Consider the following 24505-nt stretch of genomic DNA (forward strand, 5'->3'; position numbering starts at 1 on the left):
CTTCCTCAATCCTGTTCGCTGCCATAAATGCGTCGCATCCGTCCGTGTCGTCCTCGAACAACCGCTTTTTCGTCGAAAGGCGCAATATTCCCGAATACCGCCATGTCTTGATTACGCCTTCCCCCATATGATCACCTTATATCCTCATCGCCAGTTTGTAATATACTGAACTAACGCCTTCACGTCGACGTTTCAGTATAGGAGCCGGGCCGAGTGAATGAGACAGACACTGTCGACTGATGCCATTACAGGACTCCTTTATTATGCGCATGCACCACCCCTCACACCGTCATCACGTCATTCAACACAACACTGCAACTGACATTTTAAATCTGTCACTAAAACTGTGAATCATTTTACGATGTTTCAAAAAATCTGTCATCATACCAACACCTAAAAGAGCCTGGTGTTGGCTTAGCGGTTAGGGTGCCGGCTTGGGATCTTAGGATCCTGGGTTCTGAATCCTGGTGGATCACTGAATTAACACCAGGTGGGTTTACTCAGCCTGTCATCCTTCCGAGGTCGGCAAATTGTGTACCAGTTCACTGGTAATTCCCTGCGTGTCGCAAGAGGCGACTAACAGGGTTGGCGGCAGGAAGGGCATCCGGCCATAAAACATTGCTTCAAAAAGGGGACCACGGTGCCTGAAAAAAGGCCAACCCCTGCTCTGCGGGGAAAAATGGCCTCTAAAGGTGGTTCATACCAATACCGAAAAGGTCTCTGGCTATGTGCCTAAACGATTACCTGACTAGCGCTCACATCGGTCATAATGAAATGTTTTGTTGAACGTTTGATATTGTCTCACATCAAGTCTGTCATTCCTGTAACTCTAGACCCGTTTCAGTTTGCCTATTGGTCAAACCGTTCTGTTGATGACGCTGTCTTACCTCGCCCTCCACACCTTTTGACGACACCTGGATAAGCGTAATACCTATGCGAGGATGCTTTTTGTCGACTACAGCTCTGCTTTTAATGCCATCATTCCCTCTGAATTATTTGTTCAAAACTTCGACATATTAGACTGATATTTTATTTGGAACTGGACGTTAGACTTTTTGAGTGACAGGCCACAGGTGGTGAAAATTGGAAGCCATACATCCTCATCGCTTGTTTGGAACACAGGTGCTCCTCAAGGCTGTGTTTTAAGTCCTTTGCCGTATTCACTTTTTACTTATGATTGTGTTGCTCGTCGAGAAAACAAACGACGAAACTTCCTGGTAAAATTTGTCGATGACATGACCTTAATTAGCCTGATCATGAATGACGATGAATCGGCGTAGAGAGATGAGGTTCAGGACCTGACAGAGTGGTGTTCAGCCATCAATCTTGAACTGAATCTTACTATAATTCACCAAATGTCTGTCTGTTTGTCAGTCTGTTCCCAGGTACCGCAAAAACGGCTGAACCGATCGCAACGATATTTTGGGTGCGTAATGCTGGGTCCCCCTGGAGTAAAATAGGCTGTATTGTTTTTCCATTTTTTTTTTCCAATTTTTCCAATTTTCCAGTTTTTCCAAACACGATGGAATAATATTTCCTGATATGAACAGTGATGTGGCTTTTATTGAAATTCTACAAATACTGTTTAGATTTTGATGATTTGCTTGTGATATGATTTAACGGGTTTATAGAAAATCGTTTAAAATAAAAAAAGTCTTCAATTTCTGATATTTTCCCTTTCCATTTGGACCTCCCAATTGAAGCCCTGCCCGTAGGGCGGGTACAGTTTCTAGTGTTAGTAAAACCAAGGAAGTTATTGTGGATTTTAGGAAGTCTTGTGTTACACATGCTCCGATTAGCATTGGCAGTCAAGATGCTGAGACTGTGAGTTCTTTCAAATTCCTTGGTATTCACATTTCATCTGATATGTCCTGGACTCTGAATACTGGAAGTATCCCTAAAAAGGCCCAGCAACACCTGTACTTCCTTAGCCGGCTGAAAAAAATTGGTATGCATCGCAATGTTTTAGTGAACTTTTACTGCAGTGTTTAGGAAAGTATTTTGACGGGATCGATATAATTATTGTTTGGTTCGGCAACATCACTGCACACGACCTCAAGTTGTTGGAGTTGTTCGACCGAATTGCGGAATGGTCTTCAAACTAAACATTTACGGTGGGGGCGCATTATTTACAATGACTCTACTGCTGCACAGAGGATCATTGGTGTTGACCTACCTGCACTAAAAGTTATCTGCACGTCCAGATGTTTTGCAAAAGCCACAAATATTGTTAAAGATTCTAGTCATCCTGCGTTTAACATGTTCGAACTACAACGTTCTGGCCGTCGGTACCACAGCATTAAAACATCCACCAACCGTTTCAGGAATAACTTTTATCCTAGTGTGTTCCGACTTTTAAACCATGAATCTTGCTTTTTATCTGTCTGCTTTTCTTTTTTGTGAAGTTTTACTTTTAATTGAGAGCACTTGTATTCAAAGAATTCCAATGTCGTTCTGTGATATTCATGGATGTTACATAATATGGCAATAAAACTATCCGTATCTGAAGAAATTGGCTCATACAGTGAACATTACCAAGCGTTCTAGTCCAATAGTTATTCTGTCGACACAAAGTGCATTAATCATACTCGTGTGGATAACAGCTCTACCGAACATCGCAGAGCAGTGCCACACCACGTAACACCCAATGGTCCGATGGTGAGTTGCTGGGTAAATTCAATGCAGCGATGTAATTGTGGTTTGTCCGTCGAACCTTCTTGTACATTGGGCAGAGGTATAGGTTTGCGTTTGCCGCTCCTGCAATCCAACATGAGGGAGAGTTTGGTCAGCCATTTGCAAGTGGGATGCGAGTCACTTGGCACAATTGACTAGCCATAGGATTAATGTTGTTAAGAAAATACAATTCACATTTGATAACATTGAGAGGCATATTCTGTATGTACGAGACCAAACATAACTAGAAAGCATCTGAAAATAAAAAGCCCATCTGCATCTTTTTTTAATCGGACGTCTTCTTCTTCTTCGTCTTCGTGTCTTCTTTTTCTTCTTCTTCTTCTTCCGTATGCACAAAATAAAAACAGTTTAACAAAAAATACAAAATGAAAATTGATGATTCTATGCAGCATTGACCATTGAGCTTTAGATCTAAAAATAAAAAATCAGCTTCTAACTTTTGATTGGTGAACCAATTCTGTGACCCAATATGCAATTTCTTAAAATGTCAGCCCAATCGGGTGAAAATTGGTGATTTTACACAACCTTGACCTTTGACCTTTTGATCTAAAAAACGAATCGCCTTGTTGCTTGTGATTGGTGAACCAATTCAGTGACCCAATATGCAATTTCTTAAAATTTCAGGTCAATCAGATGAAAATTGACAATTTTATGTGACACTGACCTTTGGCCTTTTTAACAAATGATTAAGTTGCCTTCTCCATATTATCATAAAAAAGCTTTGTTGAAAAATTTATGACAAAACTCAAATGGTAAATTGAAATTACAGGTCAGTTGATTGAAAATTGATGATTTTAGGTGACTGACCTTTGACCTTTTGAAAAAATTATTAATTTGACACACACACACACACACACACACACACACACACACACACACACACACACACACACACACGCACACACACACACACACACATATATTTATTTTATGGTGTATATATTGTCTCCCGACGAAGATTTTCGGTGCAAATCTTTCATACCTGTATTGAAAATCGTGTTAATTCGGGTCGTGTTTTGAGGCCTTGTAGTTGTACAGTGAACACTGTACAACCTTGAGGCTTTGTTTTTCTCTCAGCGGTCCGTGTTTTTGTGATCCAATAACTTTCGTTCTCTGTTTTCCCAATCTTTTCACCCCATAGCCCTCTTCCTTGTGTAAATCACAACTCAAAAAAATCCAAAAAAAAAACATTTCCTTCTCTGTTCTCATTCGTTTATTCATTCTTATTCGTTCGTTCGTTCGTTCTTCGACCACGTGTTTCTCCCCCATTTCCCCAGATAGATTGTCAAATTTCAACTCGTTATTTTATCGTCCATGCGTTATTGTTTTGATTATAGCTACTTTTGGTTTGAATTTCCTGTAACTTGTAATTATTTAATCGTGTTCTGCTCCTCGTGTGCGGCCTTGTAGTTGTACCCCCGTCGGTGTTTGTTATCTTAATCGTGTTTTGCTTGGCTCTTAGTTTTTTTCCCTTCTACCCCGAACATAATACTCTGTCTAACGTTCTAAATCCCCACCTCCCCCCCCCCCCCACCCCCAAAAACCAAACAAACAAACAAAAAAAACAAAACATTTATTTTCCTTTCTCCACGTGTACTGTTGACTCATCCTGTATTTTCTGTCCAGGTGTGCTGTTCGCCCCGCCCCCATTAACTCCTTGCCATCCACCGTTTGCCCTTCACGTGACTCGTGGTGGTCCCTCTCGGCTCTCCTCCCGTTGGTTTTTTTGTGCACATAAGATTGTTCACGGTTCTGTTTAAATATTATTTAAATATGTATAACCTTTCCCCTTCAGTGTTTTACTCAGTGGTATTTTACAACACGCTGTTTTTCTTCCTATTTAAAAGGCTTTTCTCAATTTCCTCTCCAACTCATTCCACCTCAAAAAAAAGAAATTCAATATCTTATACGTGTCCCTCACTACATGGTCTAAATTCACATTCATTCCATCCCTCCTCCATCATTCTGAACCGGATTGCTAACTTGAAAATCACAACAAACCCAATTTGTTTTCAATGTTCGTCTTTCATTAATCATCCACTTTCTAAACTCCCCTCTTGCCCCTCCCATCCAAATCCCTCCCCTTGCACCTACACTCCTAAACTCCCCCCTTGCCCCGCCACTCTTAAACTCCCCCCTTACCCCTCCACTCCTGAACTCCCCCCTTGCCCTTCCACTCCTGAACTCCCCCCTTGCCCTTCCCCTCCTAAACTCCCCCCTCACTCCTCCCCTTCAAAACTCCCCCCCAACCCCTCCCATTCAAATCTCCCCCCATACCATTCCTCTCCAATTCTCCCTCCTCCCCCCTCCTCCTCAAAGCTGCCTCCTCCCCACTTCGTCTCCCTTCTATCTCATACCTCCACCCCCCCCCAACCTTCTTCTTTCCTCTGCCCCCCCCTCAAACAACCCCTCTCTGTGCCTCATCCCTTCACCTTCAAACCTTTCATCCTCCTCATCCTTCCCTTTCTTGGAACTCTTCTGCAATCGCTGACACACTAACAACTGCTCTCCCTACCTCCCCCTCTCATCCTTCATCTTACCCGACTCCTCCCCTCCCCTGTCCTGTACCCGATGCTCCCCCTCTCTCTTCATTAACGGTATGGACCTCAAACATCCGGGGCCTTCGCTCAAACCTGACTGATCTCTCCATACAGGTTGCTTCTGACAATCCAGACTTGATCTGCTTAACAGAGACTTTCCTCCTTCAAGATGTCTCTGATTCCTTAATATCTCTTCCTGGTTACTCCCTCCTCCGGTATGATAGACCTGAGCCTCGGCCTGGTGGTGGGGTGGCTATCTTTATCAAAAACTCTCTTCCTCACTCTCCTTGCACTGCCCTCTCTCCTCCTCACCCCCAGGAGTACCTCTGGCTATGGCTTCCTCTCCGCTCCCACCTTTTGTTCATATGTGTTCTGTACCGTCCCCCAAACAGTGATGACTCCATCTACATTTCACTGTCTGACAACATGGACCAACTTCTATCCACTCATCCCAACTCTCTCTTCCTCATATGTGGTGACTTCAATTGTCATCATGCCACCTGGTTGGGTGTGGGTTCCTCTCTCACCAGTCATGGCACCTCAGCAAAGGACTTCTGTGACTCACTGGGATTGACACAATCTGTCAATTTCCCGACCCGGATCTCAGCCAATGGAGTATCTTCTCTTCTAGACTTGGTTATGACTAACTTCCCTGCTAATGTCTGCTGCTCTTCTTCTGCTCCAATCGGTTCTTCTGATCATGTGCTTGTCAAAGTGGACATCTCTCTGGCCATTCTCAGAGAGCCTCCTCAGCGTTGACGAGTCTGGCATTTCACTCAGGCCGACTGGGACGGTCTTCAAGCAGCCATCAATCGTCTGGATTGGTCTCCCATCTCCACTGCCTCTGACATCAATTCTTCCTGGGAATTCTTCCAAAGCAAACTGATCTCTCTCATGCACAGATTTATCCCATCTCGCCTTCAGTTGTCTTACCCTTCCTCCCCTCTATGGTACACTGAATCTTGTGGTGAGGCAGTTGCCCTGAAACAACTTGCCTTTGCCTCTTGGAAGGCTAATCCAACTGAAGGAAATCTCAGTTCCTTCCACCAAGCTCGGAACAAGTGTGTGTGTCTACCCTCAGGAGTGCCAGGAAGCACTATCTCTCCTCACTCAAGAATGAACTCTCAAACCTGTCTCCTTCCTCCAAATCCTGGTGGCGTCTGCTCAAATCCGTTTCTGGTGTTTGTTCCCCCTCCATCCCCTCCCTTACCTCAAATGGCCACACAGTTGACATCGCACGTGACAAAGCCGAATGCCTCAACTCTGTGTTTGCCTCAAAATCCTTAGTCCCAAACCCATCTCTCTCTGTTCCCACCTTTCCCAGTCGAACCAAACTGCTCCTGGACTCTGTGACCTTCTCTCCTGACAAGGTGGAGGAGTTTTTGTCAAACCTCGACTCTGATTCTGCAACTGGACCAGATGGCATCAGCCCACGGGTCCTAAAATCCTGCTCTGCCGCTCTATCTCACCCTCTCTCTGTTCTTTTCACCCTATCCTTTGCTCAAGGTCATCTGCCAGCATCCTGGAAATCAGCAAACATTACCGCTTTACACAAAAAAGGTGCAAAAACAGATCCTTGCAACTACAGACCAATCAGCCTGCTCCCAATTATCAGCAAAGTCATGGAATCCATCATTGCTTCGGATATGAAATCTTTCCTCTTCTCCAATGGCTTGATCTCTGATCATCAATTTGGTTTCAGACCAGGTCACTCTACTCTGGACATGCTGCTTCTGCTGTCTCAACAATGGATGGAGGTACTCAATGCCAAACAGGAAATCAGAGCTGTCTCCCTTGACATATCACGTGCCTTCGATACGGTCTGGCACCCAGCTCTGCTCACCAAACTCTCCTCCTATGGTATCCATGGAAATCTCCATGCATGGCTTGCGGACTTCCTCTCTGGTCGTAGTCAACGTGTGGCCCTGAATGGATTTCTCTCATCTCCCCTTCCCGTTCAGGCTGGAGTTCCCCAAGGCAGTGTCCTGGGCCCTGTGCTTTTTCTGGTCTTTATCAATGATCTCTCCGACTCTCTGGAAAATCCTCTGTATCTCTTTGCTGATGACTCCACTCTCTGCCGCTCCATTCCTCTTCCCTCAGATCGGCAGTCTGCAGCCTCCTCACTCTCTGAAGACCTGGACAAAATCACAGACTGGTCAAACATGTGGAACATGTCTTTCAATCCTGACAAATCTCACACTCTTACTATGTCTCTCCAAAAAGATCGACTGGACAACCCTCCCATCTACTTTCTCAACAATCCTCTCCAAGAAGTTCTGTCGCTCAAGCTTTTGGGTCTCACCATCTGCCATGATCTTTCTTGGGAAAACCACATTTCCAAGCTGGCCTCCAAAGCCAGTCGCCGACTGGGCATCCTCCGTCGTGCGAAGTCCTTCCTAGGCACACCTGAGCTCCTCACCACATACAAGGCTTTCATCCGCAGCTCAATGGAATACTGTTCTCCCCTATGGGCTGGTGCTCCTGCCTCACACCTGGCTCGGCTTCACGCTGTTTAATCCAAAGCTTTCAGAATCATTGGAATCTCCCGCGATGAAGCTATCTCTGAGGGCCTTTCACTCACTCACCGCAGGCAGGTAGGTGGTCTTTCTGTCTTCTACAGACTCCTCTCCGGCCTTGCTCCCCCAGCTCTCTCTGTGCTCTGTCCCCCAAATATTCCTACAGGTCGCACAAGATCTGCCAGCCACCCTCTGATGGTTAAACTGCCGAAATCTCGGCTCTCTGCTCACCTTCACTCTTTCATTCCTCTTTTCTCCCGCCTCTGGAACAAACTCCCACACTCACTTCAATCACACTCCTCCCTCCAGGTCTTCAAAACAGCTGTTCACCACCATCTCTTATCTTCCCCCATCCAAAACCTTGATCTTTTCTACCCCCACTAATTCACCCCAGATCCACCTTGTTTGAAATTCCAACTTCTTTCCTGGAAGTCTTGGCAGTGTCCATATGTTTTATACCTCTCCCACCCCCCCCCTTCCCATGCCTCCCCCCCAAAGCCCTCTCCCTCCCACAGTTCTCTCGATGTCTCCATGTCTCTCGGTCCCTGCTCTCAAATGTTGTGTTTGTGTCCTTCCCCCTCTCTCCCCATCTTGTCTACCGCTCCCGATGTTATTTGTTTTGTGTGTCTGTTTGTCTTTCTGTGTGATTAATGTTCGCTCTTTCACGAGCCTCGATCTTGTATACAAAAAAAAAAAAAAAAAAACACACACACACACACACACACACACACACACACACACACACACACACACACACACACACACACACACACACACACACACATACACACACACACACACACACACACACTGCTTACAAAACCCCGTCCCCTGCTGTGTAGGGGACAGGCTAATTACTTTGAGTATAATGTGATTTATATTATTTAAATCACAACGTTAATCTCCATTAGACATTATGTATCAGGATCAGTCACATGTCATAACAATATTTACGCATATTCAAAAGTATCTCTGATGTTGGCTTTAAAAGCAGGAAAATATGTTTTAGTCGGAGATTGCATATTGGATTGGGATAAAATTCTGAAATCAGCCTGCTGGTTGCATCGTTACTGAGGCACAGCTGTGCCAGTGATGCAGTGCCCCTGCACACAAGGACAGCGATTTAGAATTTGTCCAAAGTACTGGCGATAGCTCAGCTCACCTACTCTTCACAAAGGACACCGTAGGATAATCCCATGGTGTCTAATTAAGTGTTACTTAAGGAGTGACCAATTTCATATGAAGACAATAAACCACTATTATCCCTTAATTTAAAAGAAGCTGTGGGTTTCTACCTGGTCACTATGAAAATATATTTGTTTAATAAAATATCAGATTTTTCAGATTTGTTCAGCCAGATTTCGGAAGGGTATTGCCCCGCAGAGGGGCAGAGTGGTGGAAACAGGCAGTAAGGTGCTCGTGGCAGGTAAGATGATGAGAGCGGGGGACGACATGCGGATACCCAGGAATGCAGGCACAATGTTGGAGTCCTCTTCCTCTCTCATCCCTCTGAGTCCAACCCCTCTCAGTCTCAGGCCAGTCTGTTTTTTTTATTTTTTAGTTTCTCGGTACAAACCCCGACTCCTTGGGAATATGCCGGCTTGCCCCATAACAGCAGCCGATCACACTGCTCCACACACCTGTTGGCAGTCAATTACATTATCCATGGCCAAGGTCACCAGTGAATAAGGGTGGTAGCCCCTGTACATGCATGTGAAGAGCCAATCGAAGCCTGCTGTATATGCCGCCATTCCCATCAATGACACGCATGCCCAGGAACTGAAGCAGAGCCAATCACAGACTACCATCTAGTAGCCTTGTTGTAGAGGCACACGAGCCTCTATGCATGCCGCCATGATGCTTATAAATGCACCCCTGACCCAAATCGACTTGGGTCGAGGGGGAACACAGGACGAGACACTCCTAACCTGTCTAAGCATTCAATTAAACAAAGCCTTCTACTCAGTGGCGTGTAAAATAGACAAAATGTAGCTTGTACCATCCTTACCTTCCATGTAGCTTGTACTAGCAGAAGTAGCTGTCAGGTGGATAATTGGCATTGGGTCAAAGAGCACCTTTGGATGTGGGTCAATAAGGCCTTTACCCTGCCAATCCCAAGCACCACCCTGAAGGAACAGGCCCTGCACGTACACCCCCATGTCGGGTGGTTGAACCACATTCTCGCACGTCCACCGCGTCACTTCACTTTGTAAGGAGATGCTATCCAGCGCCCACCCTTTGTGTGCCCGTGTCATCTCCTGAAAGCAAGGATGCATGTTCCTTTTTAAAAACTTGGCAACTATAGTTAGGGCCGAACTACAAGATGTTGCTAAACAGCAAATGGCAAAATTGCTCACTATCGAACTCAAAATGGCATTATAGGTGCAAATAACCGTTTTAGACATGATCATTCGTGCAATTTTTTTTTGACAATCAATAGCGATAACACAATTCAGTTACAAAAACTTGCAAAAAAATAAAAGTTTGATGGAAAAGTTGCAAAAAAAAGTACAAAAAAAAGTTGCAAAAAAGGTTGGTCCATAAAGGGGAACATTACACAGGTAAAAAGATACTTCTTACCTCCAGGTTTTTCACATTTAACTTAAATTCTCAAATGCTGCCTTTGTCATGGTGACTTATTCTTTTAATTCTTATCTTTGCCGGCACGCAAACAGTTCGAATAATGTTGAACAAAATCTTGTTTTTCCAACTCAAATACTCTCAGGCATTAATAATATTGTTACGTTTATGGGGGTAGGTAAAAGGATCTCATAGGAAAGGTAGCACTGTATAATTGTAGCATGGCAGTGGACGCGTAGGAGAAATCTCGATGTACATCAAGTAGGGAAACTATAGCTCAAGGCTGTTTAAATGTTCTTCACACAGGGGGATGAGGGGGGGGGGGGTGAAGCAGTGCTAATTAGTGGTAGGGATTAAGGTTAGTTTTCCCCAGTGCATGGTTGCCCCCATGTAATCTTTCCTTTACGTTTTTGCACCACCGTTAAATTACATTTACCACAGCCAGCCATGAAAGCCTCCTTTAAATGACATTTACAAGCTCGGACTAAGCCCCACCCAAAGGACCTAATAGGCAAAAGCCCACCCACAAGAGGCGGAGAAATGGACGGTCAAGAAAATCCGTGAGGCCACACCCCGAGGGATGTGATTTGACCGTGGGATGTGGGCGGGGTGAACTAAGAGGCGAACTATACGGTTGGCTCTCAGGAGCGAAGAGGAAGAGTCAGTGGATCAGCCTTGTTTTTGCTCGTACAAGACGCTCGCCATTTTCGGTTCATTGGGTCGTGGAGTTTGTGCGCTTTGGAGGAGAGAGAGAGAGAGAGTCGACAGCAGCTCTTTTCTTTGGTGGGCTGGATGCCACACTGAACATCCCTATGCGATGTAGGAGCCTAAAAGACAACCTCTTGACTTTATTGTTCATTATTGTTCTTGACAACCACACTGAACATCCTACCTCACGTTCATGGCGCCGTCGAGCGCGGCGCCAGCGCCATCTTGTGCACTCCGGCGCGAGAGGCTTAGACTCGACCATCGCCACCACTCGAGACAAAAAGGGACCATTTGAGATAAAAGAAAATGCGGGCACGAAAAGGGGTTTATTTTCATTTTTTATTCCGCTGTGTGTCTGTCTTTGAGTCAGAGTGTGAGGATCCTCAAAGTAGAGAATTTAGATTTTACTTCAACATTTATTTTCATTCCACGTTTATTCTCATTAAATTCATTATTGTTGTATTTTCAGTTGTCGTGTTTCTTTGTTCGTGGGTTCGGGAATAAACCAAAGTTGTTTTTTTAAAATTCAGCTAAACGTCGCACATCCCATCATTCCCACGCGTGTAAAAGTAACCACCAAAAATTCGGGAGGTCGCCTCGGGTGTAAAAACTATTTCGGCTATCCGTCACCGGTGGTCCTAATCGCCGGCGACAGGACAATATGTTATCCAAAGTTGTGTTAACTACACATCAAGTTGATATAATACAAAGAAAACGACTTTGGGACATTTCTTCAAAAATACATCCAAATTAATCAGCTTCAAGAATTGCAGATAATATTCATTTAACACAATTAAGACTTGAACAATAGTTATTGTTTAAAAAAAAAATTCTTGAAAGGAAGGTTGGAGTTGGGAATTTTCAAAAGGTTGACGACAGGTATGATATCATAATTATATAGATACATTGGAGGGTCATGGGTGTCTGCAAGAGGGAAGACAATGGAACATGAGAAGTATAAGGAGGAGGGAGGACGGAGGAGATGGAGAAGGGGGCAGTGGAAACAAACATTTTTGTAAAGGTCAGATTTATTCTTGGAATTTAAAGTACTGAATGAAAAAGAGAACTTCCACCTTTAAAACCTACTTCTCTCTTTCAATTGTCCTCTCTTTGCCCTTTTCCTCCTTTCCATTCCTCCCCGACCACTTATCCACACCTTCACACATTTTATAATTTCCTCTCCACTAGTTTCCGTTCCTCCTCACTCATTCAAATGTTCATCTCATGTTCATGAAGAAGCTCTGTGGTCACCATTGCTGTGACAGTACACTTTTGTATCACTGTTCCTGCTTCACCCGTTCCACCACCACCCAATTACCTGCTTCATGGCGGTGAGGAATCCTTGTGGGTTGAAGAATCCAGCAAGCCAAAAGCAGGAAGGCTGCCCATCGTGGCACCAAGCCTGCAGCTGCCGGTTTCTTTCCAAAAGCTCACTGAACCAGAACCCCAAAGTGCTGGAGTCCCAGGAAACCTGCGAAGCAAGACAATATGGGCAAGAACTGTGAAATCCTGTTCAATCACAAGCCGGATAATTACAGGATGAAAGAAACAATGGTCATTCTTAAGAGTGACCTTCTTAATCTCTTCACTTAGTTTATCTCCATCTCATACAAAAAATTGTCAGGTGAGATGTATTGGTAATCGGACATTCTCAAAATATGCTCCTCAAAGAAGAAAATAATGTTGTAAAGGCGTAATTCGATCTAATTTCAAAAATTTTCATGATGCAAAAAGTAAAGGCTGTTGAAGACAACTTTGATTCAATGCTAAATTTCCACTTTGAGAGCTATTGTTGAGGAAGTGGTTAAGAGTTTGCAATCGTAAGTTGCTTCCAAGCATAAAGTGTTGTTTGCATTTCAAAATTCGCCTCCAAAGCCAAATTTCAACTGGGCATCCTCCGTCATGCAAAGTCCTTCCTTGGCACACCTGAACTTCTATCCACCTACAAGGCTTTGACCCACAGCTTGATGGAATACTGCTCTCCTCTCTGGGCTGGCTCTCCTGCCTCAAACCTTACTCAACTTGACGTCAGGGAAACCAAGGCCTTCAATATCATTGGAATCGCTTGTGATGTAGCTGAGTCTATGGGCCTATCACTTTGCCATTGCCGATAGGTTTATGGTCTCTTTGTCTTCTTCTGCCTCCTTTCTGGTCTTGCATCCTCTGCCCTCTCCATGCTTTGTCCCCCTCAGGTATCTGCAGGACGCACACCGCCCAGCAGCAACCCCTTCCTAGTGAAACTGCCTAAATCCAGAACCACTGCTCACCTCCACTCATTTGTTCCTCCTTTTTACAGTGTGTGGAACCAACTTCCACATCCTCTTACATCTCATTCTTCCCTCCAGGTCATCAAGGTAGCTGTTTATCACCATCTCAAATCATCCCACAACCAAAACCATGATATTTCCTACACCCGTTAAACCACCCACACCCCTCCCATAATTTTGCTTCCGTATCCATCTTGCTCACCCCTTGCGTTCTCCTCTATCCCTCACCATTACCTGCATCCCTTATTTGTCCGTCTCTGTCCATTTTCTCCATCCGCCCTGCTGTTGGCATTTCCCCCTTCTCCTTTTGCCATTGTGTGTTCTAGCTCTTCAACGAGCCTTAACTATGTATACAAAAAAAAACACATCTCACAGAGGAGCTGCCCTCCATGACTTAACAAATCATAGGTGGTAATGTTTAACAAATCATAGGTGGTAATTCAACCACAAGTGAGTTTACCTTTCCTCTCTATCAATTGTCCTAAAGCTCTATCCGAAAGTCCAGGTCAGATCACTTATCACACCCCACGTATGTCACATCAGAGCCTAGCCATTGTGCTCGGCACTAATAGAGCATTGTGAATCGGCACAAAAACTCTTTCATGACCTGTGGCACCGAAGGTGGCTGAAGGTTAAGTTTTCATCCCTCAAAGTAATGAACGGATTTGGACAAAATTTGGTGGACATGTTGGATGTGTGACAATGATGAATTGATTAGATTTTGATGAAGATCCGGATCCAAATCCGGATACGAGAATTCTTCGGCGATTCTTCAACATCGAGTGATTTAGGGCCAAAAACTATATATAGCGTGGAATCTCAAAAGGTTATGGACGGATTCAGACGAAACTTGGTGTACAGGTGGGGTGTGTGATAATGACGAATTGATAACATTTTGGTGAGGATCCGGATTCAAATCCGGATACGAGAATTCTTCGGCGATTCTCCAGCATTGAGTGATATAGGGCCAAAAACGATATACTGTATAGCGTGGAATCTCAAAAGGTTATGGACGGATTCAGACGAAACTTGGTGTACAGGTGGGGTGTGTGATAATGACGAATTGATAACATTTTGGTGAGGATCCGGATTCAAATCCGGATACGAGAATTCTTCGGCGATTCTTCAACATCGAGTGATTTAGGGCCAAAAACTATATATAGCGTGGAATCTCAAAAGGTTATGGACGGATTCAGACGAAACTTGGTGTACAGGTGGGGTGTGTGATAATGACGAATTGATAACATTTTGGTGAGGATCCGGATTCAAATCCGGATACGAGAATTCTTCGGCGATTCTCCAGCATTGAGTGATATAGGGCCAAAAACGATATACTGTATAGCGTGGAATCTCAAAAGGTTATGGACGGATTCAGACGAAACTTGGTGTACAGGTTGGGCGTGTGATAACGACGAATTGATAACATTTTGGTGAGGATCCGGATTCTCACCAATCCAGATCCGGTTCCAGATACTGTAATTTTTAGTGTTTCTTAGCAATCGAGAGATGGGGCCAAAAACGATATATGTGAACAAGTTGACAAGCCTATAGTTGAAAACGACATAGCGATCATTGTACATCAATATAGTATATTATATAGTTCTATACGATATAGATATCCAACAATATTATAGTTGACAAGCTGATTCGATTTTGGTTCAGGTCCGAATCCAGATCTGGCCTATCAGTGGGATACAAAATGTAAATTGTTCAGCCTGGCAGAGGTACGTGCTCTACTGAGTACCATTCTAGATAACCTACTGCTCTTCCACTTACCCTTGTCTAAACTCGAAGTAACTCCATTCACGGCTTCCTATATCATTCACCCAACACATGGAATCGCCTCCGAATGTTCGTCGAACTTCCTGTTAATCCTTGTTTATTCTTGCTCACATAGAGTTCATGTAAGATGTTGCATATGCTCTATTGCACTTTGCAGCCTTCCCTATTGTTTGCCTCCTTATATCTCCTGCTCCACAGTATTCATCTTTCTTAAATCTGTTTATTCCCAACACCTGTGCTCATACCCATTGCAAGCACTATCGCAAGGTTACCTTTGATAGAGATAATAGCAGAGATTGCACTCTCCATCAATGAATCACTCTATCTCCCAGATCACATATATCCTTGGAGGTTGAACGGCAATATAAACCTGCTGATGCTGACGTATCAATTCAATAAAGTTACATCAGAAATTGATTTTATCAAGGATTTGATTACTGTACGACGTACGTACCTGGGTCCAGTGGAACGGCACATGACCATCATACATGGCTTGCAGTGCATCACACAGTGCTTCACTCATGACAGTAGTTCCGGCAATTGAAAGACACATCTCAAGAAGGGTGTTTCGCACCAGTGACAACAGTCGTTGCATCCTCTCCACCTCCTGCCTCAAGAATATATTCATTGGACACAGAGGCCCCATCACCTGGAGCCGATGATGCACCTGGCAGAGGGTCGAAGAAGTTGAGTATACACCTGGCATAAATTATGCTAGATGCCATGTTTGTACGCATACACACACCCCTCATGGATGGAAGAGCAGAGTGACAGAGGATGAAAGACAACATAGTGAGAGCGGGATGCCAGTAGGAACAGGTGCACAAGGGATGTGTAAACAATTATAACCATCTTTAGAGGCCATTTTTCCCCGCAAAGCAGGGGTTGGCCTTTTTCGGGAACCGTGGTTGTTGTTGTTTTTTTGGTCCCCTTTTTGAAGCAATGTTTTACGGCCAGATGCCCTTCCTGACGCCAACCCTTTTTGCCGCCTTTAACGACAAACAGGGAATTACCAGTAAACTGGTACTAAATTAGCCAACCTCGGAAGGATGACAGGCTGAGTCAACCCCCCTGGCGTTAATTCAGCGATCGACTGGGATTCGAACCCAGGATCCTAGGATCCTAAGCTGGCACCCTAGCCGCTAGCCCAACACCAGGGATGTGTAAACAATTGAATGAATAAAATATCAGCAGGTAGGAGTGAAGGATTTGTTTGAGGAGAGTGGGTCAGTTATAAAAGATAGAAGATTATGGGAGATCGCTTGAGAAGACAGTTGGGTGCCACGATGAATGACTGGAGAGAATCGTGAGATTGACAGACATACAAAGACGACCCCACCATTGCAGGACAAAAAGAGAACACAAAACTGGAGGCGAGCATGAGGCATGATAAAAGAAAGGGGATGGCATTTATGAGAAGGTGAAGGAAAATTGACAAGTTTGAGAGGCTCACTTCATGCTGAACAAAATCCTCTGGAAGTTTGCAAAGCATATCTTTGGCAAGAACATCAACAATGCTCTCTGGGGTTTCTCCCCCATTGTCTGCACTCTCTTTTGGCTGGATTGACAGCATAATGTCCAAGACACCTTGTGCCAGCTCACTCTGGTACGTGATGTCTGCATTCGGGTGAAGTCCAAATACTTCAGGAGATTCAGAAGCTGGCATGGTCTGGAGAAAATAAATTAAAATGAAAAAATTAAAAGTTCTATGTTTGTGATGAATTACACTGCTCTTGTGAGATATAAAAAATGCCAAATTATGAGGTTTCTTTTTAGAGTTACAGATGTGCAAAATATAAACCAAAGATGTAGCTCCACCGTTCTCACGTACCTGTATGTGTTGCCGATATTCATCCACACTACTGCATTGTGGAATACTGTAACCCTTGGAGAAGCAAAATCCCCGAGAAAACATTTGCTCATTAAAACAAGCCCGAACAAATGTCTTGAGCAAACGCTTGTCAAAGTCGTCGGTGACACCACCGCCATACTGTATTTCTCCGATCATGTACTGCACGGTGGTCCAAGAAACGCCCTGCATATCACGCACATTGCACGAATGTTTGGAACCAACAAAAATGACAACATGGCATCACGTTATAAAATGTATTTCTTGAACAGGTCTACACTATGGTGCCCTCAGTGATCAATGATACCTTGGGAAATCGTTTAGGATCAACGGAATACTTTTAACATAATACGGAGTTACCAAACTGAACTGAATTTAGATATGCCAGGAGGGGCTCAAGATAAAAGTGGAAAATCAATGATTAAATTCAATTTGGCAATGTACGAGTACATATATACATATATACAGTGCATTTAGAAAGTATTCAGACCCTTCACTTTTTTCACATTTTGTTATGTTTGCAGCTATATGATGAAATCGTTTAAATTCATTTTTCCCCTCATCAATCTACACTCAATACCTCATAATGACAAGGAGAAAACAGGATTTTAGAAAGTTTTGCAAATTTATTAAAAAGAAAAAACTGAAATATCACATTGACATAAGTATTTAGACCCTTTGCTAACTGAAAAAACTGAAATATCACATTGACATAAGTATTCAGACCCTTTGCTAACTGAAAAAACTGAAATATCACATTGACATCAGTATTCAGACCCTTTGCTATGACACTTGAAATTTAGCTCAGGTGCCTCCCATTTCTCTTGATCATCTTTGAGATGTTTCCACACCTTGATTAGAGTCCACCTGAAGGTAAATTCAATTGATTGGACATGATTTGGAAAGGCACACACCTGTCTATATAAGGTCTCACAGCTGAAAATGCACATCAGAGCAAAAACCAAGCCATGAGGTAAAAGGAACTGCCTGCAGAGCTCAGACAGGATTGTGTCGAGGCACAGATCTGGGGAAGTTTCTGCTGCATTGAAGGTTCCCAAGAGCACAGTGGCCTCCATAATTCTTAAATGGAAGAAGTTTGGAACAACGAGGACTCTTCCTAGAGCTGGCTGCCCGGCCAAACTGAGCAATCGGGGGAGAAGGGCCTTGGTAATAGAGGTGCCCAATAACCCGATGGTCACTCTGGCTGAGCTCCAGAGATCCTGTGTGGAGATGGGAGAAACTTCCAGAAGGACAACCATCACTGCAACACTCCACCGATCTGGGCTTAATGGCAGAGTAGCCAGACGGAAGCCTCTCCTCAGTGAAAGACACATGAAAGCCCACAGAATCTTGTTTCTCGCAGTCTGAGTCATTTAGGTGCTTTTTTGCAAACTCCAAGCGGGCTTTCATGTGTCTTTTATATATATATATATATATATATATATATATATATATATATATATATATATATATATATATATATATATATATTGTTGCGGATATGGGATTTGCATCCATCCATATCCGCTTGTAAATATTCCCCTATTTCCTCAATACTTCCCAACTCTCCCCAATCCCCCATTCCCTAGTCCCATTTTCTGTAAACAACACTCTGTAGACCCGACCTCCCCCTATTTCCCCCATTAAATGTCACACCCAGGTTCACCGCATCTCATGTAAGACAACTATAGGACATCTTGCTAGTTATTCTTAGTCTATGTCAGTTAAGGATTCGTTTCCATTAATTCTGACCCTTCGTTGCACCAGAATGTGATTGTATGGCACCGTTAGGAAGTTTAGGACCTCCCAATACCTCCCCGCAGCTCTTCCCCACAGTTCAGCAACAACAACAACAACAACAACAACGAGCGCAGGGAGTGCGCGTCCTCACTCCAGCTTGGTTGGTAGGGGTGGTGGGAGGGCACCAGGCCTTCCCAACGAGCCGCCATCGGACATGTGCTCGACGGGGTTACCAAACAGGGGCTCCCTGTCGGCTCCTCGTCAAGGGCGGAGCCCGGTAACCCCCGCACCCAATGGAAGCGGCGGACCGGCCCCAGTGGGGCGGAACCAACCAGCCGAGGGCGTGTCACTCCCCGCTGAGCATGCGCAGTGAGAGGGAGGTGACGTCAGATGCGCGCTGAGCTTGGAGCAAGCAAGACCACCTCCGAGCGCTGTGAGACCTCCCTGCATCTTTTGAACCGTGCTTTATCCTGTCCCCGAGCCAAGGTGCACCTTGTGCCATCGACCTACCTGTCCATTCCTGCCATCAATCCCTGTGTAAGTCTACCTTGTCCGTTTGTCCGTGGTCTGTCTGGGCTAAGATAAGACTGTATTTAAGTGCCCATCTCTTCTGTGTCTTTACCTCACTCTGCCTTGTAATCTACCCCCTTCTCTCCACCACTGTAATTATACCCTCCTCCGGAGGTCTTGAGAACTGTACCCCTTGCGTCATTTCATCTATCCCAGTCGTCGTGTCCTTTCCATCATTGATTTAGCATAGCGCGATTTGGCCAACGTCTGGGTGAATCTGGTGAGTGTAAAGGGAAGAAACGGGGAGCAACTGTTCGGCCGCGATTACCTCCGCTCGGTAAATAACATCCAATCCGCGGTCCGTAACAATATATATATATATATATATATATATATATATATATATATATATATATATATATACATACATACACTACATGACCAAAGGTATGTGGACACCCAAACATCACACATCTCATTCCAAATTCATGGGCCCCTTTTGCTGGAGTTGGTCCCCCCCCCCCCCCCCCCCCACTTTCGCTGCTATAACAGCCTCAACTCTTCTAGGAAGGCTTTCCACAAGATGTTAGAGCATTGCTGCGGGGATTTTCTTCTATTCAGCCACAAGAGCATTAGTGAGTTCGGGCAATGATGTTGGGCGATTAGGCCTGGCTGGCTGTCAGAGTTCCAATTCATCTGAAAGGTGTTCGATGGGGTTGAGGTCAGGGCTCTGTGCAGACCAGTCAAGTTCTTCCACACCGATCTTGACAAACAATTTCTGTATGGATCTTGCTTTGTGTACGGGGGCATTGTCATGCTGAAACAGGAAAGGGCCTTCCACAAACTGTTGCCACAAAGTTGGAAGCACACAATCGTCTAGAATGTCATTGTATGCTGTAGCATTAAGATTTCCCTTCACTGGAACTAAGTGTCCTCGCCCGAACCATGAAAAACAGCCCCAGACCATTATTCCTCCTCCACAAAACTTTACAGTTGGCACTATGCATTTATGCAGTTGCGTTCTCCGAGCATCCACCAAACCCAGATTCGTCCGTCGGACTGCCAGATGGTGAAGCGTGATTCATCAATCCAGGGAACACGTTTCCACTGCTCCAGAGTCCAATGGCGGCGAGCTTTACACTACTCCAGCCAACGCTTGGCATTGCGCATGGTGATCTTAGGCTTGTGTGCGGCCGCTTGGCCAAGGAAACCCATTTGCTGAAGCTCCCAACGAACAGTTGTTGTGCTGACGTTGCTTCCAGAGGCAGTTTGGAACTCGGTAGTGAGTGTTGCAACCGAGGATAGACAATTTTTACGCGCTTCAGCACACGGCAGTCCCGTTTTGTGAGCTTGTGTGGCCTACCACTTCGCGGCTGAGCTGTTGTTGCTCCCAGACGTTTCCACTTCACAATACCAGCACTTACAGTTGACCGGGGCAGCTCTAGCAGGGCAGAAATTTGATGAACTGACTTGTTGGAAGGTGGCATCATATGACAGTGCCACATTGAAAGTGACTGAGCTCTTCAGTACGGCCAATTCTACTGCCAATGTTTGTCTATGGAGATTGCATGGCTGTGTGCGTGATTATATATACCTGTCATCAATGGGTGTGGCTGAAATAGCCGAATCCGCATACTTTTGGTCATGTTGTGTGACGTGTGTATATATATATATATACATATACACACACACACATACTAGCGAGGTACCCGTCCTATGCACGGGTGTGGAGCCAGAAGCAAACAAACATTGTGGAAACGGTGAATGCTAAACCATGGAACCAATAAATTGCACATTCCTTTGCCACATTCAGTCGCACGTCAGATATGGACAGCAGGTTTGGGAAAGACGTAGGTAAAAAAAAAACGGCGAATGGGAAACCATGAACCAATAAATTCCACATTCCTTTGCCACCTGCAGTCCAACATCAAGCATGGACAGCAGGTTTATGAAGGACTTGCACGAAAAACGTACCCAGTCTGAATGGTTCTATACTCAGTCAATGGCGAATCCACATATGGCGAATCCACATATGGCGGATCCGCGAATGTCACGGTTAGAAAGTAGAAACCCTCACGTTATTTCCTCATTCATTTGAACTCAATATCTCTATTTTCATTCCAAACAGCATATCTCCAATCACAAATTAAATAGCATTAATATAAAAAAAGAAACTTTCACCAACACTCGTGACATAAACAAATATTTAAATCCGTGCTGATGTTACATCCGGATATGGTGCAGTTCTGTACGGTTGGAAATTCAAAATCATAGTTGTATTCACTCAATTCCAAACAGCATCAATCCAATCATAGATTGAAACTATAACACAACAACAACAACAACAACAACAGGCATTTTAAGGCCATTTTCCCTGCAAGAGCGGGGGTTAGCCTTGCGGTCCCCATGACAATGGTCTCCATTTTGCCCTATTTTCTGCATCTCCCCTTGTCAACCCCTTTGCCAGCATTTCTTCTTCGACCATCTTTAGTCAAGTCTTTCTCGGTCTTCCCCGTCCTCTACTTCCTTCTACATTCATTTCCATCACTCTTTTCAACCAGTCACTTTCATCCTTCCTCAACACATGACCAAACCATCTCAACCTATTCCTCTTCACAGCATCCATCACAGGCTCTATTCCCATCATCTTTCGCAATTCATCATTTGTCTTCCTCTCTCTCAACGATACTCCACACATCCACCGAACCATTCACATTTCCACCCTTTCCAGCCTTCGTTCGTTGCTGCTCTACGTTCATTACCCATGTCTCACTCCCATAAATCATAACACTTTTCACACATGCAGCATACACCTTTCCCTTCAGCTTCAATGACACTCCCCTCCTCGTCAGCACGCCACTCAGTTCCCGAAACTTCTTCCATGCACATCTCACTCGAGCAACCGTTGCCGAGTCTGAGCCACCTTCTCCATTCAGCATGTCTCCAAGGTAACAAAATGTTTTGACACCTTCCAGCTTCACGCCATCTCCAAGATCCAACTCAACATTTCCTCCATCTGCAGCTCCCTCTGTGCACACCTTACACTTGAATGTAGCTGCCACACTGGCCAATGACCCTCTCAAACCACTACATTTTTGATGAACCCACTCAGCGCACATTGTACATTGAATGGAATTCACTCCAGCACCCTTCCTGCACACAGCACATGGCCACTTCCCAGTTCTTTCCACCTCACCACATGCTTTACCACTTGCCATCACTTACATTTTTGATGAACCCACTCAGCGCACATTGTACATTGAATGGAATTCACTCCGACACCCCTTCTGCACACAGCACACGGCCACTTCCCAGTTCTTTCCACCTCACCACATGCTTTACCACTTGCCATCACCTTCGTTTTTCCGATATTCACCTTCAGACCTTTTGTCTCCATACATTCCTTCCACTTGTTCATCTTCTCCTTCAGTCCATCCATACTTTCTGCAATCAACACCAGATCATCTGCATACAACAACTCCCACGGTAAACCCTCCTTTACGTTCTGAGCCAGCACCTCCATCACAGCTACAAATAGTAGTGGACTTAGAACCGCCCCCTGATGCACTCCCACCTTCACCTCAAACTCACCACTGTTCCCGTCCTTCGTCCTTACAGCTGTGCATGCTCTTTTGTACATTGCCATCACTACTCTGATCAGCCATTCCTCCACTCCTAACTTCCTCAATGCCCATGTCACTACTTCACGTGGAACCCTAACGAATGCTTTCTCCAGATCAACAAACCCAAGAAACAACTTCTTCCTCTTCTCCATATACTTCTCCTGCAACTGCCTCACAATAAAAAGCGCGTCTGTCGTTCCTCTTCCTGGCATATATCCAAACTGCATTTCGTCAATCTTCACTTTCTTCCTTATCCTCCTCTCCAACACCCTTTCAAATACCTTCATTCCATGCTCCAATAACTTTATCGCTCGATACGAGCCACAGTCCAGAGGGTCACCTTTCCCCTTGTATAGAGGGACGAGGGTACTCAGTTCCCAATCCACTGGAATGCGGCCTTCTTTCACCACCAGATTGCAGATCTCTGTCATTCTCTTCACACCCCAATTTCCCGCTGCCTTCAACATATCTCCCACAACTCCCGTCGGCCCTCCCGCTTTTCTACTCTTCATTGCTTTTATCGCTTCCTCAACTTCCTTCACGGTTATCTTCTCTGCCGGTCCTAAAACTGGGTTACTCTCTATGTTGCTATCCCATTCATTCTCTGAATTCAACAGCATTTCCATATATTTCTTCCATCTTCCTTTAATTCCATCTGGGTCCACAACGATTTGTCCCACTTCATCCTTCAAGCAACTCACCCCCATCACATCACACCTCTCTTTCGCTATCTGCTTTGCAATCCTGAATACCGCTCTCTGACCCTCTTCCGAATCCAAGCGTTCTCTGAACATTTTCCTGCATGCCTCCTGTGCCTTTGCTACCTCTTTCTTTGCAGCCTTCTTGGCTGCCTTATAACTTTCATGCTCTGCCTTTTCTGCCCCCGTGCCCTTCGCCTTTCTGCCACTCCTTGAACTTCTTCCTCTTCACGTCAATCTTCTTTCCAACTTCATCATCCCACCACCATGTTTCCGAGTGCCAAGGTGGTCCTTTTGTCCATCCACATACCTCACCAACGGCTCCCAACAGACTATCTTTCATTGACATCCAACCACTTTCAAGCTCAACCACATCATCCTCCACCATACTCAGCCTCTCTTTTAATGCCTCCCTCAGTGTCACCTCTTTCAACCTCCACACCTTCATTCTTGGTTGGTACTACACCCGCCGAGCTCTCTTCGCACCTTTCACACTTATGTCGCAGACAACCAAGTGGTGCTGTAAAACAGCCTCCTCCCCCGGGATCACCTTTGTGTCCCGGAGGTGCCCCCTATCTCGCCTACGCACCAGCAGGTAGTCAACGGTTGTCGTCGACCCACCTGACGTGTATGTAACAAGCTTATTATCCCCTTTCTGGAACTGAGTATTACAAATCAACAAATCAGCTCCATCAGCAAACTCCAAAATCCTTTCACCTTCTCCATTTCTCACACCATATCCGTAACCCCCATGAACTCCCTCAAAACCGTCCATACTCCTTCCCACATGTCAATTTAGGTCTCCTCCTACCACAACAACTTCCTCATCTTTCACGTTTTCCATCAGCTTCTCTATCGCACACCAGAACTTGTCCTTCTCTTCATCGCTCCGACCAACCTGCGGAGCATATCCCGAGATGATGTTCACCAAGAGCTTTCCAATCATCATTTTCACCATCATCAACCTTTCACTCACTCTAGTCACACTCACCACACTG

The 24505-nt window shown here is 44.8% G+C and overlaps 1 protein-coding gene across 1 annotated transcript in view; it reads right to left on the minus strand.

Moving 5' to 3' along the window:
• Positions 1–234: 234 nt before the first annotated feature.
• The window catches only part of DNAH5 (dynein axonemal heavy chain 5), a 335447-nt gene continuing 311176 nt past the window's right edge, over positions 235–24505 (minus strand). Inside the window, exons 77-82 of the mRNA XM_078785114.1 lie at positions 16919–17122; positions 16541–16756; positions 15542–15754; positions 12357–12509; positions 9759–10008; positions 235–2757 (exon numbers count right to left, since the gene is read on the minus strand). Coding sequence (XP_078641240.1) covers positions 2606–2757; positions 9759–10008; positions 12357–12509; positions 15542–15754; positions 16541–16756; positions 16919–17122 — 1188 coding nt within the window. The 3' untranslated portion in view covers positions 235–2605. The remainder of the gene's footprint in view (positions 2758–9758; positions 10009–12356; positions 12510–15541; positions 15755–16540; positions 16757–16918; positions 17123–24505) is intronic.

Source organism: Myxine glutinosa, chromosome 9 (genome assembly GCF_964187855.1).
Source record: "Myxine glutinosa chromosome 9, kmMyxGlut1.1, whole genome shotgun sequence".
Taxonomy (NCBI): domain Eukaryota; kingdom Metazoa; phylum Chordata; class Myxini; order Myxiniformes; family Myxinidae; genus Myxine; species Myxine glutinosa.